Raw genomic sequence first — 18,358 nt, 5'->3', positions numbered from 1 at the left:
TCTAGGACGTTGTGAATGATAATCAGAACATGGCAATACTAAACAGAATGAGCTTTAATTTAAACACCCTGACTCTCACCAGGACAAGTGGACTTAAAATAGATTAAATAATACTTATACATTTTATATCCTTTAGTAACTTTGATACGTTTCAGGCTCAACACACTTACTAATGAATGATATCTCATTTTTCATTTCTTGAACTCTAAAAGAAATCTAGAATATACTTTTTGTCAGAAATTCGAATTGGGATATCAGGATTAATTTCAGTAATTTTTCTACAGATTTGGAATTTATATTTACCTATGTACATTTTGAAACTATCACTTCTTTTCTTGAAATATATAAATGCAGAGGGTAGAGAGAAAACATGCTAGGGGATCTAACTTATCAGTCTTATAACTTGGATCTTATCCAATCTAACTTTCACATATTCTGAAAGATGATCCTTGAGGCTAAGATCTGCTATCGATCATTGATCAACAGGTAGAGAAACTGGCTCACAAAGAAACCAACAGGCTTCTTCCATGATGATTTCAATATGCATACTTTGCTTACTACCTATTTACTTTTGGTGAACCATTTAAAGTTATTTTACAGCTGTAAGAGGGCTAGATCAGAGTTATATAATCTCCCAGTTCTGCACTGCTGCTTGGGGAATTCTGGGCAAAGTCAGCTAGTGAAATGGGTCATAGAGTTCAACCTGCGCTCATGCAAGGGTCTTCAATGGTTGAACCACTCAAGAGATGCATATTCATAATCAATGAAAATCTCATTATTAAAAAACTTATTGTTAGGGGGATAGTAAGGAAAGTTGAGAAGCTAAAACTACATTCTTCATGGGTTCTCTAAACAGTGTATGTTCTGAATATTCTCAGTCATCCATGTAAATATTACATTACATTTTGAATACTTAAACTCCCTGCATTCACATAGAAGAGAAATTATTCTAGTTAATATTTAAACATTATTCAATTGAAAAGCATTAATAATGAAACAAGTTCAAATTACTCTGATGTAAAGAAAATGAAAAGGCTATTCAGTTCAGGATCTTCTTTGTGTTATCCCTTATTAAGAAGCTTGACAGGGTTTCTCTGAATTTTTCTGTATAGAGACACACCTAACCAATCAACCTCAATTGGTCTAATCATTCCGCTGATCTTCAGTAGCACTACACACAAACCCATGCATCCATTTTCTAAACCCAATCCAATACAGGGTCGTAGGGGTGCCAGAGTCTATTCCAGCAAGCAAAGGTGACAAGGCAGGGTACACCCTAGACAGGACACTAGTCCATCACCGGGCACATTACAGACTAATTAGCAACCTAAAAACGGGTATACATATTTATTTTCATCCTTAGACTTTCACTTGTACATAAGTTCTAAAAACACTCATATTTTTACCAATATATTTTTCACTTGTTACTGTTACATAGATATACGGAAATAGTTCCTGTATATTTTCACAGTGGTACATCCAGTTTCTCATTATGTGTCCTTGAGCAACAGCTTCTGCAGATATAAATGATTACATCTAGTAGTTTGTCTTTGTCATGTAAATTTCTCTTACAGATTTTGTACTGTAAACTGCCTCATCACTAAGCCTCCTGCGACAAAGACAGTTCAGTCTCAGCTGACAACCTGGTAGATCCCTTTAATAAATAATTGAACAAATTGGCAAGCATATTCACCCCCCTTAAAGTAATTAGAGAAGAATCTTTGGCTTGAGAGGACACTGCATCAATCAAAGGATGTCTGTCCCTTCCAAATGAAAAATGAGCCAAATTACAATAACATGTTCAGCACCAGAAATTACTTGAAAATTGAGGAAGGGGCTTGAGATATAGGGCTCTTTATGTCTTGTTTCTGTCAGCTACAGATTCTCAACCACAAAGAGGTCATCACGTGTTCACCAGTGTGGTCCTCAGGTACAGTAGCACATGTTCCATATTATTTATGTTTTTTAATATTAAGCATTCATAAGCTGTAATAGTTGGAACACACTTTATTGACAGGGCCAATGAATGTAAAATGTTGTTTGGTAGCATGTTTAAAATAATCCGTGAGACCTTTGAACATTTTTTATTTTTGTATTTTTTTTTTACATCTACCCAATAAGAAAAATCCAATTATTTTCATGAGTCCTGTATCGCATGTAGAAAGAAGAATGACAATGATTTTCCTTGGACATTTCAACCCATAAATGCTATTCATTGTTTAGACATGTTGCAAGCTTCACAATGCCTTACAGGAGAGTTATTGCAGGTTGGCTCTCAGATGTCAATGGAAGCCTGCAAGGGGCCTGGGAAGACGGTCAATAGCTAGCTAGTCACATTACCCAAGCTCAGACTATCAGGGCTCAACCTGTGTTCAGAAAGAGCGCCTTTTTCTGACTGAGACTCTGGGGAGTCCTTGATTTCATTGTAAAATGCTTACTTAACAATATTAGAAAAAAATATTTCTATAGACCACATGAAAAAAGGAATATTAATCACTAAACATCGTTTTAAATATACAAGTAACATTTTTTAAAATGAAAATGATAGAAAAAATACCTTTGACTGTATGGTTCGGAGATTAACCAAATGCATGTCGCATGGCATTGATGAAACAAGTGGGCTGAAGGCTGAGAGTGATGCATCTTCAAAATCAGTGCTAACAGCCATAGGAATAACTGGGTGATTCAAGTACAATGAAGATACATGGCTCAGCAGAGAGGGATAGCTTGATGGCTTGCTGTTCTCTTTCTGTTAAATAAAGCATAAAAACAAGATTAAGCAATAATACTACAGATTTTGCTGAAGGCAAATAGACTTATTAGAACTGAATTACTCAGAACAGCCAAATGGATTTTTCTTCTCTTATATAAATCTTTCTGATACAACATCCTCATTATTTTTTAAGCCCTTTTCTGATCTTAATTCATAATAAGTACACATCAAGCTCTCAATGTATGGAATCCCAATGAGCACGAGGGCCTCGTTTCTTTGAAAAGGGTAGTCTCTCCTCACATTTTAGAGTGAGATACTATGGTAGTAATTTAAGAGTATACACACATACACACATTGTACATACCAGCGCTAGAAAACTCAGACATAAATACTGTATGTGGAGGATACTGAAAACTGCTTTGAGTAATTCAAAATAATAAGTATTTCCACAGAAATTATAATGTTATACTGGATTAATAGATGCCTGACCTGACTTTTTAATATTTGATTTGAATAATAGCTGTGTGAGTTGTTACTAAAAAGGCACTGTCAAACAGCAATTATTAGATACAAAGCAAAAATACCTTAAAACACTTGGTATATGTACACGGGTTTTCAGATACGACATAAAAAATGGAAATATAAATTATGCCTAACTGAAGATGCCAAACAATTTCATAAATAGGTTATGTCACTGTTCAACTGCAGTTAAACTCTGCAGCAGGCAACCAGGAACACAAGGTATTCTAGTAACCCAGCCTGGAAGAGACTGAATTACAAACTTTTGTACCCTATTCCTTGTGTCTACTCTCGATTTCCCTTATTTGTATTCATAGTTCACTTGTGTATTTGTGTGAACTTTTGTGTTAAGGGTTAGTTAAGGTTGTCGGGTACATTCTACACACGTAGTTGATCTTTGTATTAGTAACACTAGTTTAGGATGGGTGAGTGCCTTTCGTCTTGTATGGTTTTGGGTAGTTAGTGAAGGTTAGCCAGGGCGTTAGAAGACGCTGAAGACGAGTGTTTCGGGTTTTGTTTTGGTAGATAGGCCAGCTTCCCCTCACTTTATTAGCCAGCTCCATTTTGTTTGTTATTTTCTTTTCTTTGGCACCAATCTAGTTCCCTTTCCCTGTGTGTTATTTTGTCCCATTACGTACCAGTCACTTATTCACTTTAAAATAAATAACTTTTGCACCAAAACTTGATGTCACACTTCCTAAGTCCCTCACCAGAAACCCACCTGCATCCAAATTATCCTAAAGGTTACACCCCTTTACCCCTAGACACTTGGGGTCGTAACACAGTCACACAGAAAAAACATTCTGTTTTAACAAAGAGTATTTCTTAAAGTGACACTGCTTGTGTTGCTTGCCGCTTGATTGGATACTCTCAAATGATATGGTTACAATTGACACATTTAATTCATAATCATAAACGTAAAACACTAGAATGAAAATAAAAGACCTAACAAAAATATTATATCACTAAAAAAATTATAAGTGTAGTTCATATATTCACAAGAAAATATTATTTTACGCCACAGCCTTGAATTGATTATAGGCCCAGTTTTGTTTTATCATACTTACATGGCTTCTTACTTAATGTATTAAACCTAATTGTGTGAAAATATGCAATTCTAGTTTTACAACAGCTGTGCTTTCAAATAAATGTGTTTAGGACACTGGTTGCCAACCCAGATCCTGGGAGATCTCTGTGCCTTCTGGAAGTTGTTTTAGCCAAGTTCATAAATTGCAGGCTAATTGATTTCAATTTTCTATTTGAGGCATATTTCCTGTCAGATTTTAAAAAGTTGAATAGCATTTTGAATTGCTATCCTAATCCCATTTTCTGAGTTTAAGAACTCCCCTCATCCATGTGTGTGACCTAGAAACAAAAGCAATTTGACCTCTGCAGAAGGAAAGAAAATGCTCATTGTGGGAATATTGTTACTCTCACCTATGCCTATGCCTGCTCATCATAAATTGATCTATTAAGAGCTGTTTACACAGAAGTAAAGGATCTAACTTGAGGAGCGACTTTAGGAAAGTTCTATACAATTTTGGTCAAAACAATGTGCTTGGCGTATTTTTGAAAAGAAGGACTAGATACAGAAACATGTAAACAGAATTTTAAACAAGGAGATCAGCTACAGGTATCAATTACCAATGACGTAGAACCCAATTGTAACAAAATTCATATTACAATGATTTTGTCAACTAGATTAATCTCATGAACACAAATACACATTTCCTGCATGTAAAGCAAAATTAACAGCTTTGATGTCCCAGTACTGGAGGGCACAGTATGTATGGTTGCCATAAACTGTAGCTCATTTATGCAGTTGCATAACAACTAGAAGGTCCAGCTTATAATAAGCTTAAGTCATTTGCCATCAGAACTATTGGCTCAGAAGCTAATATCATATGCCAAGGAACTTGAAGTTGAAGTTGGAATCCTTCACGACATGCTGGTTTTCAGACTACCTCTGGGAACCCTTAATCAGACAGCTAATGGGGGCCCTTTAACATTATTTTTTATTGATAGGACAGTCCTACTGTGAAATATGTAAATTAACATAAATGTGACTGGTTCATTTATTTTCTTTTTAAAACATATTTGTTTGAACTTATTATTTGTTGCTATATTTTGTTATCTCTGCTCAACAACCTATTAGGCAATTTCATCTATGTATTAATTTTAAAACATTACAGTAATCCTTAATATTTAAAATTAAACAACAACCCTGCAACTCACAACTGGCAACCCACTGAAGCTAAGCAGGTGTGAGCCTGGTCAGTACCTGGATGAGAGACCTCCTGGGAAAAACTAAGGTTGCTGCTGGAAGAGGTGTTAGTGGGGCCAGCAGGGGGCGCTCACCCTGCGGTCCATGTGGGTCCTAATGCCCCAGTATAGTGACAGGGACACTATACTGTAAACAGGCACCGTCCTTCGGATGAGAGGTCCTGACTGTCTGTGGGAGGTTCTGACTCTCTATGGTCATTAAAAATCCCAGGGCGTTTCTCAAAAAGAGTAGGGGTGTAACCCCCGTGTCCTGGCCAAATTTCCCATTGGCCCTTCCAATCATGGCCTCCTAATAATCCCCATCTATGAACAGGCTTCATTACTCTGCTCTCCTCCCCACTAATAACTGATGTGTGGTGAGCGTTCTGGCTGCCGAACTGCCGTCGCATCATACAGGTGGATGCTGCACATTTGTGGTGGTGGAGGGGAGTCCCCATTACCTGTAAAGTGCTTTGAGTGGAGTGTCCAGAAAAGCGCTATATAAGTGTAAGCAATTATTATTATTAATTATTATTATTAATTATTAATCCTTTATATTTAAAATTAAGTTGAAGACATTCAAAATTGATATATATTTTTAATTCTTTCGATTGTGACGTTAGCCTCTTGTCAGACTCAACCTGTTCAGAAATAAATCATGAAAAAAAGGCAGCTGCTTCTGCAAGGATATTTTTCACAATAGCATTTTGTGAAATGGGACGATGCAGTGGCTCTGTGGCTCAGGATCTGCACCTGCGGCTTGAAGGTTGTCGGTTCGTATCCCGCGGCTGACAGAGGAATCCTACTCCACTGGGCCCCTGAGCAAGGCCCTTAACCCCAACTGCTTCAGGGGCGCCATATAAATGGCTGACCCTGTGCTCTGACCCCAAGCTTCTCTCCCTGTCTGTGTGTCTCATGGAGAGCAAGTTGGGGTATGTGAAAAGACAAATTCCTAATAAAAAACTGTCTATGGCCCATAAAGTGATCTTATCTTATCTTTGCACAGTATTAACACTAACTGTCCCCTGACAGAGCTCTTTCTTTGTCAATCCATAGACTGCTTCTGTGTGCCATGGTGTTATGTGTAAAATCAATGGCTCCCAATCAACCAGGGAAATCATACATCAAAAAGCCACCCCGCTAAGTCCTCTTTTGCAACATGTGACTGAAATGAAAATGATTAACTCTCCTTCCCAGTTTTCCAATTCTCCAGTTAGGATTTAGGACTTATGCCCAGCTGAAGCCTGCCTTTCTGCCCTTTGTGCCTTCAGAATCACTACTGGGGAATAACAGCCGTTAGCACCATGGGTGCATACTACCGAGCTTCCTCTAGATCCTCCTGCACAGGCTGGCAGGTGTTAGCTTGCTTGTCAAGTTGAAACTGCTGTACAAATTGTGTGTCGGGCACACCCTATTAAACCAAATATGTCTTATTCACTCTGTGACAGTCCCTCCCCCTTTCTCCAACAATAAAATCCAGAGCATATTCCATGATATATTTAATCCTACAAGAACTGGTGTATCTATACCTCTTTAATTTCATTGTCTCTTAAGTGTTCTTTTACAGTATGTCTCATACTTTTTATATTTTTTTCTAGTCTTGTGCTCTCTATATACTGATGGCTATTTTGTCTGTGTGTGTACAGTCTGTATGGCCTAGTCCCAGAGTCTGTAAAAAGGTTTAGTGAGCATAGCAGGTTTAGACAGTTTGTAAAGCTCTCTGTCTCCCTCTGAAAGAAAGGCCAAGTCTCAAAATCCGAGCTGACGCCTACTGAAGTCACAAAGGAGCAGAAGGATGCTGACATTTGTTTATAAACTAAATTCTGGAGTTTATGAAGTAATACAAATGTGCTTTTCTCTTGGGTGAGGGCATATAGATTATTGCTTCTTGAAAAAGCAGCCAATTATGTTATAGAGATAAAAAGGAGGACATGGCAGGACTTAGTCTTCCTGAGCGATTTTCTTGGTTTTTCATCTCCTCAGCATTTTACTGGACTAAATAAATACAAAACATCAGTGTTTTGTGATGAATAGGATGGATTAGACAACCCATTGTAAATACCTAACTTACTAAATGTGGAAGTATAGCAATATTTTTCTTACGGTAAAAAATATCTGAATTTGCTATGATAATTACTTTAAATGTATATTTAAATGGTGACCAGGATATTAACCTATTAATATAACCTACTGGTTACTTGTAGAGCACAGATATACAGTAGTATAATATACTGTATTGGATATGTTTATATTAAAATTAAAACAATATACTGTAATACATGTATGGCAATCAAATGATTTTAGAGTATATGATTCTTTGAGGATTGTAAAAACTGGCAGCTCTATAAAATATGCAGATTGCTTGACATTAATAGTTCTGTATGGCAAGAACTTCAACTCCTGAAGGTTTTGTTTAAGAGGTTCATATCATCTTACCCTTATACATAATACAATCTAAATGTTAAGGAGGAAGAATTATGGCACCCAACAGTGCCTAATGTAAGCTGGAAAATGTATTCTATAAAGGTAATTTCTAGGTTGCACCAGGAATAATGTTCATGCCTACTGAATTTCCATTGTGAATTGGCTACTGTTAAAACTCAAAAATCAAATTTTAAAATTATTCTCCCTTTTAAAATAAGTAGTGTTTTACACTGTTTTAGAGGACATACTTTCAACTCCTAAACATTGTCTTAAATTGTGCCATCCAAAATCACCTAATTAAATATTTCTTATGTACAACTACAATATATTGCAATATTTAAAAATATTAAGAAATAAGAAATGACTGATTTAGCTACTTCATAGTAGTCCACTGTACAGTTGACTTACAAAAGATAATCAAATTAATTAACTGCTCTGTAAATAATTAGCTTATCTCTATAAAAATACATTCAAGCAGTGTGTGCACCTATCTCCTTTTTGGGGATGTATAAACTCATGTTCTTTCATTAGAATCATAAGATTAAATCCAACAGTATAAATAAAATTTATAAACTCCAGGAATCAAATATAAATCAAAAGACTTCTAAGAAGTTTAATACTGTATATATAAACGGAACATGAGTTAAAACAAGTTACATATATTTCTAGATGCATAAAGTTAAACTTTATTCACAACCTGGTAATCCGTAGCACATGAATCCTCTTTTGCCTTTAATAACTTTAAAGATGTACTTCCTTTAGCCATTAATTGTGTTCAAAAACTACTTCTACAACTAGTGCTTAAACTAGTACAAAAAAAGATATTTGATTGATACTTTATGCAGAACTTCTTTCAAGCTTGCAGTCTGCTTTCTTTAGCTCATACCATGCATATTGCACTAGAAACTTTGATAGATAATCAAGAATGCTGCTACTTATGTTGGGTTTGTTGTGTTATCCTATTGTAAAAACGTTTTAAAACTAAATCTTAAAGGGGAACTGCAGTCCCAAATTCTCAGACCGATTATTATATCTCAGTAACAAAATAAATTCATTGACAATATCCACAAATTTCACAAATTCCAAATTAAGTGCAAAATCAAGAAACTATCCTTGGTCCTTCACAAATCCTTTGTCTCGTCATGGGCGAGAGTAAGAGTTTGTGTGAATTGCGATGTGAAGTGGCCTTTTCTGCTCACTATCACTCTAATGACTAATTTAATGTGATGTACGAGCGAATAAGTACAGGGTTTGCTGCACATATTTTACTGCAGAAATGTTCCAACATGATCTGCATGCAGAGTTAACATGCATGTTGTATTTGTGATATTTCTATTGAATTGAAAGAGATGTATTCACAAGACTACTTGTTTACAATATAATAGGGCCACTTCACCTCACCTGAAGTCTGGTTGCCTCATTCTGAATCACATAATACTGTGCTACCAGGAAATGTTGTCTATTTTGTGATGTAAATTGGAAGTTGTACATGTTACTGTGTACATTTTATTTTCACTGTGGTTTGAAATGAATTCATTAATGCCAATTCCTTTTAACCCCAAAATATAAAAATATATAACTATATACATACTGCATAACAACAGAGTAACAGTTCCATTTTAAGTGACATGAGGCAAGGCAACAGGTTTGGCCTACAATATTCCATTAAACTTTGACATCTATCTGTTCCTAATCTCTAACTAGGACAACAAGACCAGAGGATGTAAACCATCCAGATAAATTAGGATTTTGAAAAGGCTTCATTATGCTAATCACGTGAGACTATCCAGAAACTTATTTTATGTTTCATTCAACTATATTATTTGGTCCTATTTGACTTAGAAATCAATTAATTTGCACTTGGACAGTTTGAATCTTTTCTTCTTATGATGAGATGCAACTCTAACAACCGCAAATCCATGAGATTAAATTAGTTGTCTTGACCACATTGTATCCTGATGATGTTAGTTTCTTTTTTTAAGATTCCCAATTGTTGTTGTTGGGTCATCCCAAACCACTCTTCTTACTGCATAATTAGGTACTTTGCATACTTTGCATTAAGAGTGCATAATTATACTCTTATCCCTATTGGAAGTATCCATTACATTAGTTTTTAAGGTTTTGAAAGTAGACACTCTGGTTGCAACTGGATTTGAACATGTATATCTTTTTATAGCCATCACTTGAATTGTTGAAGTTATTTTTTTTTGTGTAGAGCTTTAGACAGTTCCCTGGCTTTTCCCATGATAAAGTGCTACAAAGGATTGCAGTTTTGTGCTTCTGTGGGCACTTTTAATACCCAGTGGCGATCAAGGTGACTTTCAGAAGCTTCTATGGACTTTCTATGGCTATTTGAAAATGGCAGATGATTAAAAATTATTATGGGATCATATTTACATAATTTATTATACACATATTCACATATAAAATTTATGAAAGAGAGTATTTTGTTTTACTATATAAGTTTTACTATATTGTGTTGCAATCAATTTAGATAGATATTTAGATTATGGATCCGGACAGTTGTCAGAGCATTAAAGGCATGTTTTTATGATATTTTGTTCTGCATCAACAAAAGCAAACAGAATGAAATGTCACAAATCTTTCTGGCACAGAAAAAAAGCTGTAGGGGTACTGATCAAATGGAGTAACTGCCTCAAAATCCAGAACTAATTTCAGTTGAACAATTCTATCTAGGATATAGTGTAATATAGTTCAAGTTTGACAATACACCAGCTTCTCAAAAGAAAGTCTTCTTGGATACAACTTTCAATAAAAATGTAATGTTTGGGAAATAATGTAGAAAATACTAGGAGGTTTCCAAACTAAATAAAAGCATTAATAAAATTTAATTTCTATAGTATGATGTATATATTATCTATAAACACAAATGTTTTGAGGTTCTAGTTTTCTATTTAAAAAATAAACATAAATGTTGATTACATTTTCAGGCTCTGAAAAACAGCAAGGCACTATATAACAAAACATGTGCTTAAGCCTAATATGTGGTGATGTCATGAATGCAGTGTGACATACTAAGATGGCATATAAGGAAATCCATTATTAATTATACTGTAGCATTGTTACTATCATAATAAAATTTGTACTGAACATGTTGCAGGAATTAGTGTCTGATTACATAAAATTGAGGCTTTTTGCTGTATTAAGTATTTCTGGTGGACTAAATCCTTTGTTGTTCATTCTGTTGTAGTCCAATTACTCCAATAAAGCTGTAGCTCTGCAATAATTACCTCGTCCACACTGATTCTTCTCTCCAGAAGAATGCGAAACAGGTTTGCTGTGATTTTATTATCTTGGATACCCTGTCCTAGTCCGCGGTTGTCATCCTGCATGAGTCTTCGGTCCATGATGACCTCCAACTGGCCTGAGGAGACAAGGTGGAGACAGATTGCACTGAGAGTGCGGAGTAGCAGACTTGCAGGCTTCTCATTTAATAAGAAGTTACTCTGAGTAAACGTTACCTAGGGCAGCTAGTTGTGACACTTTGGGCTTCTCAGAATATAGAAATTCACAGTAGATATTTGGTAAATGTGTAACTATCCAGCATGACACCTAAAATGCCCAAGGAGATGCGTTTGCTTTTTATTAATAGACTAAGCATCAAAAGAACCTTGTAACAGCTATTAGAATTTTATTTTCTACCACATACACTGAAATTGTGTTGAACAGATGTAAAACAGGTCACATCATAATTCACAATGCTGATTAACAGTTAAGAGCAAGAGGGGGAACTACTGTGAATGTTCAGTAGCATGTGTGACCACCACTGAACACATTACACCAGGTTGCAAATGTTGCGATGCAGGATTCTGTCTTATTCCTTTTGTTTAGCCTGGAAAAGCATGTGCTTGTTCACTGGCAAATGAGTCTACGATGTCACGTCACCCCAGCCCATCTCACAAATGGGGCTTAATTCTGATGAATAGAACATCAGCAGCTTAACTGTCATGCTTGTTTTGCAAGAGAGACATAATTTAACCAGCAGCATGAGGACTTATGCTGTCCTGCTGGAATATTGTCATATCAACATAATCCCACGGGAAGGACAGCAAGTGAGGTCCCAGTACTTGATCAATGTACCACCATCAAGTTACAAGTTACCATCAAATCACTGCAGACAGAGATCTGTAGAGACTGTATCGTAGACCATCACACCTGGACTTAGTGAGGCTTGCGACTCGTGGTTACTCCGGTTGCTCCCTATCATTTGAAAGACTACATTTGGCTGTAACATCTTGTTGGATTAGAAACAGCAGGATGTGAATACCCCAGACAATGTAGTGACATATTCCAGCCTCCAAATACTAATGGCCTGAAGACTTGATCTGCAGTGCATATGTTTTCCTTTTATAGATTTTTACAGAGCCTGACATTCAGACATTCACAGGTTAAGTGATCTCATCACTTGAGCACACACAACTCCTTCACTTATGAGATAATGTTGTTTACACAACAGTCACTCATCACAGCATCACATCAGTCATGAAAATAAAACCAAACATTAGATCAATATCCCAAATGTATCTACTTTTCTAAAAAAGCTATGCCTACAAAGAGTTGTTTTATTTGATGGCAGCATATTTCTTTGTAATATTCCACAATATTTGTGTGCCTTTCAAAGATCTGTAATATTTATTATTAGCAAGGTACTGTACATCACTCAAATTGGAGTAATAAAATACCCAGCTCTATAAATGGGTACAAATGTAAGTTGCAATGAATAAAAGCATCAGCCAAATAAATATAAATATAAATCAGAAACTGTCATCTTAAACACTTAATGAAGCATAAGGGGCACAGGGAGCTTTTAACTGAGAGTATTCAGAGGAAATGCTACTACCACAGACACATACTGTACACACCAGTGTGACTTTCACAATGGTGACACTAAGGTTGAGCTTATTGTACTGCGTGAGAATGGAAACCAGAACCTGATGTAACTCAGGTGGATTTGGTCTGAGACATGGATCATGTCTCTGTTTTTCTGCTTGCATGCTAACTGGAGACCATCTCATATAAGTTGGATAAACTTAAAACAGCGGTCTGTTTATGTATATTCATTATTAAATTCTAATTTAAAAAAGGTAAAGTAGGTAATAACTCCATGCTAATGGCATGGCATTTCTATTAAATTGTATGAGTTAACATTGCATAAACTGTGTTTATACTATAAAAACAATGGATGTTAATTTCAAACAGTGGAGTCATGAAGTCAACAGAACAGCATTAGATTGAAAAAAAACATTTTGTCTTATCCTGTACTTTAATTATAATTCAGTTGATATGTTATTTAACTTCTGTATTTACAAACACCCCCTGTATTTGTAAGGTTGGGTCCAATTGCAAAAAGATAAATAGTTTTGTATAAATGCAGTTTGGGTCATAGATCATTAAAAAAATATACATTTGTTGCCAGTTTCTTTTGGTGCTATAAAGAAAGTTATGCATCAATCTCATTACCCATCGTAGAAAGTGCTAGTTTTCTGGAAAAACTTCAATGAAAGGAAAGTGGTAGAGCACTTTGTCATTGAAAAAAGCTTGAAGCTGCTATGTTGGACATATCTGCGAACATTTGAATCCTGCCCCAGAGAATACAGATACAAAACTTAACTGTTCTGAGGAGGGGTGAGGGGTTTCCCTTGTATTGAGATGAAGGCTGGAGAGGAGAGTGGGAAAGCCTGGACTTTGGGGTTCTACTGTAGTACTGAGTGAGGCGGGATTGAGGACATTAAACCATCCAAAGATTATGACTAAGTCCCTGGAGGCCAAGTAAAAGCCATAAATTCCTGTTGACTCAGGGTCACATGCAAACGTTTCCCTTATATGAGAGTGAACTTGGAGTGTACAGCATATTTGTATATTTATTTTTCTCAAATCTTGATCCATGAGAAATATTTTCACAAGCATTTTGTTACTGGAATATTTTGCTAGAATGTGGAACGCGAACTACATATAAGACCAGAACAGAACCAAGGAAAAATATGTCATATAAAATATAGTAAGAAATGAGATGAACTATCTTTTTAGTGTAGAACTTGACCTACTCACAATTACACAAGCAGAATTGATTTTATTATAATTGTTTTAGCTTAATCAATTAAATGAAAGGGTATTTTCAGTAAGAAAATTACAAAGCAGATGTTCTCCTTTTATATTATATCAAATATAATACTTTTAATTAAAAAGAGCTTTAAAGAGGTGGTGTGACTTCTGAGTTCAAACACAATGTGGCAGCATGGGAGTGATGTACTACTTACTACTCAGCTGTGTATACTATTACTTGATTTGTTAGTATACAGTAGATATTTGACAAAGAAAATAAAAGGTTAAGAAAAGTTCCATGATATTCAAGTGGAGATTAAAACATCACTCATGCAATGGACTTTGATTTACAATGTTTTCATTAAGCAAGAGTGGGAATAATAGATGTAGTTTAAAATACAGTATATTACATGTTAAAAACCTACAAATTGTCTGTCTGGATAAATCATCTTAATAAATATGTCTAAAACCTAAAACAAACTGTTAAAAATTATCACATCCTGCACAGCTTTCATGAGTATATGAAAAAAAACATAACACACTGCATATATTATACATACTATATCTGTGGTGTTTGAGGGGCAAAAATAAATGTGTGTGATGTACCACAGTTTAATCTTTCCCATTTCTGGCATTACATTACAGCTTTCTGAAAGCTGTGTAATACGTATTAAGCCCTTTAATATTAAACACTTTAATTAGACATTCTGTACTAGGTTTTGTGAATATGAACTAATATTGAATTAAACATTCTGAAATGCTCACACTTTGTTTGAGGGAGAACCCACTATCAGTCCCAAAAGCAGACAACATATATTCAGGTATGATTTCAGAAACATTTTAAATTATTCTATGACTTAAACGCACACACATTTATCAGAAAGTGACTACTGTTAATAAAAGTCTCTTAAACGTTCCCCCTTTAAATAAAGCTGTATGAGACATTTTAAAGAGGACAACTCCTGCTGCATAGGTGAGTGACTCACAGAACAAAGAGTAAGTTACATACTGTACAGTCACTTGAGCACACAATATGAATATCAGTCATTTGCACTGTGGTTCTGAGGGAGAGAGTAATGTTTAGCCCTGTCAATATTGATGGATCACCTCACCTTAAAGCAAAAGGGAAAAGTAAACATAAAAATAAATCACTAGGGATTATCATATTGATCCAAAAGTACCAAAAACCAAAGATAATAGCGTTTTCTTACTAAATGTAGCTCTTATTAAAACAGTTAAGAGTAGGCCCCATTAATTACTTTAAAATGTCTTTACTTTGCACATCTCTATGTTATAACAACACTATTAAATCTATGGCTCAAAGCCTAAAAAAGATGAATAGGTCTGATGGGTTATCAAACTCACTTTGCCATATACCACATTATCCTCAAACTGTGGATCTGGAGAAAAAAATAAAATTCTAAACCATAGAACATCTGTTAATGGTAAAAGTTTCAATTTTGGTCACAGTCTTCGAAAAGGTTGTCAAATCTTTAAATTGGCAGCGAAGCAATTGTGTGACTCAGGATTTGGCTGCTTTTTGTTACAAAACAAAGTCCCTGTAAGAATGTGTGAAATGTGACAGGCACAGAGGGATGCTATGTTCTGCTACAAGGCAGTGGGAAATAAGTGTAAAGAAGGCAGAGATAAACAGTGTAGATTTATTTCATGAATGGAGGCTGTGTTACAGGATTTATAACATACAGTTTAATGAGTTTCCTATGGTAACATCACTCCTCTGAGGTGTTCAGAATATTCAAAATCACCTGCACCATCAGACAAGACTTTTAAGGACATACAAATGTGTTCACAAAAACAGTTTGTTTTCCAAGGTATATCCACCAAATGCTACTTTGCTGCCATAATCCAAAACAAATTAATGCAGTTTCTGATATATTTGGCATTGGACAGTGTAACACACAGTAACACATACAGTAGTGTGTGGTAAGGTCAACTGCTTTGTTTTTTTGTTTTAATTCATGTATGAGGTGACTGATATTTCAGTGTAAATTTGACATTTGTTTAAATCTTGGGCTTCTGGAGGTGTGTCTGTGATGGCAGGCAGTAACATTAAGCACTTCGAGACTAAAGAATAAATTGTAATTAAAGAACACAAAGCTTGTAGATTCTCATTAAACCTTAATTTATAATAATAATAAACTTTATTTTATATAGTGCCTTTAAAGGTGGCTTCTCAAAGCGCTTTACAGAATGAGAACAACAATAAATAAAAAGAATACACAAGATAACACACAATTACAATATACAGAGGAGACCGTGGATGGTGGTACTACGAAAAGCAGAAGGGTAAAGAATGGAACCAGTTACAGTGCCTTGCGAAAGTATTCGGCCCCCTTGAACTTTTCAACCTTTTGCCACATTTCAGGCTTCAAACATAAAGATATAAATTTTTTATTTTATGTGAAGAATCACCAACAAGTGGGACACAATTGTGAAGTGGAACGAAATCTATTGGATTTTTGAAACTTTTTTAACTAATAAAAAAATGAAAAGTGGGGCGTGCAAAATTATTCGGCCCCTTTACTTTCAGTGCAGCAAACTCACTCCAGAAGTTCAGCGAGGATCTCTGAATGATCCAATGTTGTCCTAAATGACTGATGGTGATAAATAGAATCCACCTGTGTGTAATCAAGTCTCTGTATAAATGCACCTGCTCTGTGATAGTCTCAAGGTTCTGTTGAAAGCGCAGAGAGCATCATGAAGACCAAGGAACACACCAGGCAGGTCCGTAATACTGTTGTGGAGAAGTTTAAAGCCGGATTTGGATACAAAAAGATTTCCCAAGCTTCAAACATCCCAAGGAGCACTGTGCAAGCGATCATCTTGAAATGGAAGGAGTATCAGACCACTGCAAATCTACCAAGACCTGGCCGTCCCTCTAAACTTTCAGCTCAGACAAGGAGAAGACTGATCAGAGATGCAGCCAAGAGGCCCATGATCACTCTGGATGAACTGCAGAGAACTACAGCTGAGGTGGGAGAGTCTGTCCATAGGACAACAATCAGTCTTACACTGCACAAATCTGGCCTTTATGGAAGAGTGGCAAGAAGAAAGCCATTTCTCAAAGATATCCATAAAAAGTCTCGTCTAAAGTTTGCCACAAGCCACCTGGGAGACACCCCAAACATGTGGAAGAAGGTGCTCTGGTCAGATGAAACCAAAATCGAACTTTTTGGCCACAATGCAAAACGATATGTTTGGCGTAAAAGCAACACAGCTCATCACCCTCAACACACCATCCCCACTGTCAAACATGGTGGTGGCAGCATCATGGTTTGGGCCTGCTTTTCTTCAGCAGGGACAGGGAAGATGGATAAAATTGAGGGGAAGATGGATGCAGCCAAATACAGGACCATTCTGGATGAAAACCTGTTGGAGTCTGCAAAAGACCTGAAACTGGGATGGAGATTTATCTTCCAACAAGACAATGATCCCAAACATACAGCAAAATCTACAAAGGAATGGTTCACAAATAAACGTATCCAGGTGTTTGAATGGCCAAGTCAAAGTCCAGACCTGAATCCAATCGAGAATCTGTGGAAAGAGCTGAAAACTGCTGTTCACAAACGCTCTCCATCCAACCTCACTGAGCTCGAGCTGTTTTGCAAGGTAGAATGGGCAAGAATTTCAGTCTCTCGATGTGCAAAACTGATAGAGACATACCCCAAGCGACTTGCAGCTGTAATCGCAGCAAAAGGTGGCTCTACAAAGTATTAACGCAAAGGGGCCGAATAATTTTGCACGCCCCACTTTTCATTTTTTTATTATTTAAAAAAGTTTCAAAAATCCAATAGATTTCGTTCCACTTCACAATTGTGTCCCACTTGTTGGTGATTCTTCACATAAAATAAAAAATTTATATCTTTATGTTTGAAGCCTGAAATGTGGCAAAAGGTTGAAAAGTTCAAGGGGGCCGAATACTTTCGCAAGGCACTGTAAGTAAAGGCTCTTCTAAAGGAGAAGGTTTTGAGCATGGATTTGAAGGAGTTTAGAGAAAGTGACTCTGGTATCCTTGGGCAGAGAGTTCCAGAGCTTGGGGGCATAACAGAAAAAGGCCCCGTCACCCATACAATGGAGACGGGCTTGGGGGACAGTTAGGAGACCAGAATTAGAAGAGAGAAGGTTGCGAGGTGGGGAGTAAGGTGATAATAGCTCAGACAGGTACTTAGGTGCCAAGCCATGCAGAGCCTTATAGGTGAGCATGAGGGTTTTAAAGTCCACACGGAATTTGACAGGACGCCAGGTTAGGAGTAATGTGATCACTTGCACTAGACCTGTACAGGATCCTGGCTAATGAATTTTGGACATACTGTAGTTTGTTCAAAGTAGATTAAAATACCCCAGCGAGTAGAGCAT

General features: G+C 36.3%; 1 protein-coding gene across 3 annotated transcripts in view; it reads right to left on the bottom strand.

The window, feature by feature from the left end:
* Window positions 1-18,358, bottom strand: part of man2a1 (mannosidase, alpha, class 2A, member 1) — a 258,837-nt gene that overhangs the window by 8,004 nt on the left and 232,475 nt on the right. For all 3 annotated transcript variants that reach the window (XM_088629350.1, XM_088629351.1, XM_088629349.1), the window contains 2 exons: window positions 11,170-11,303; window positions 2,558-2,749 (listed from right to left, as the gene is read on the bottom strand). In XM_088629350.1, coding sequence (XP_088485476.1) covers window positions 2,558-2,749; window positions 11,170-11,303 — 326 coding nt within the window. The remainder of the gene's footprint in view (window positions 1-2,557; window positions 2,750-11,169; window positions 11,304-18,358) is intronic.

This window comes from Lepisosteus platostomus, chromosome 4 (assembly GCF_059453375.1).
Source record: "Lepisosteus platostomus isolate fLepPlt1 chromosome 4, fLepPlt1.hap1, whole genome shotgun sequence".
In the NCBI taxonomy this organism is placed as follows: domain Eukaryota; kingdom Metazoa; phylum Chordata; class Actinopteri; order Semionotiformes; family Lepisosteidae; genus Lepisosteus; species Lepisosteus platostomus.
This window is presented reverse-complemented; position numbering and strand designations above follow the sequence as displayed.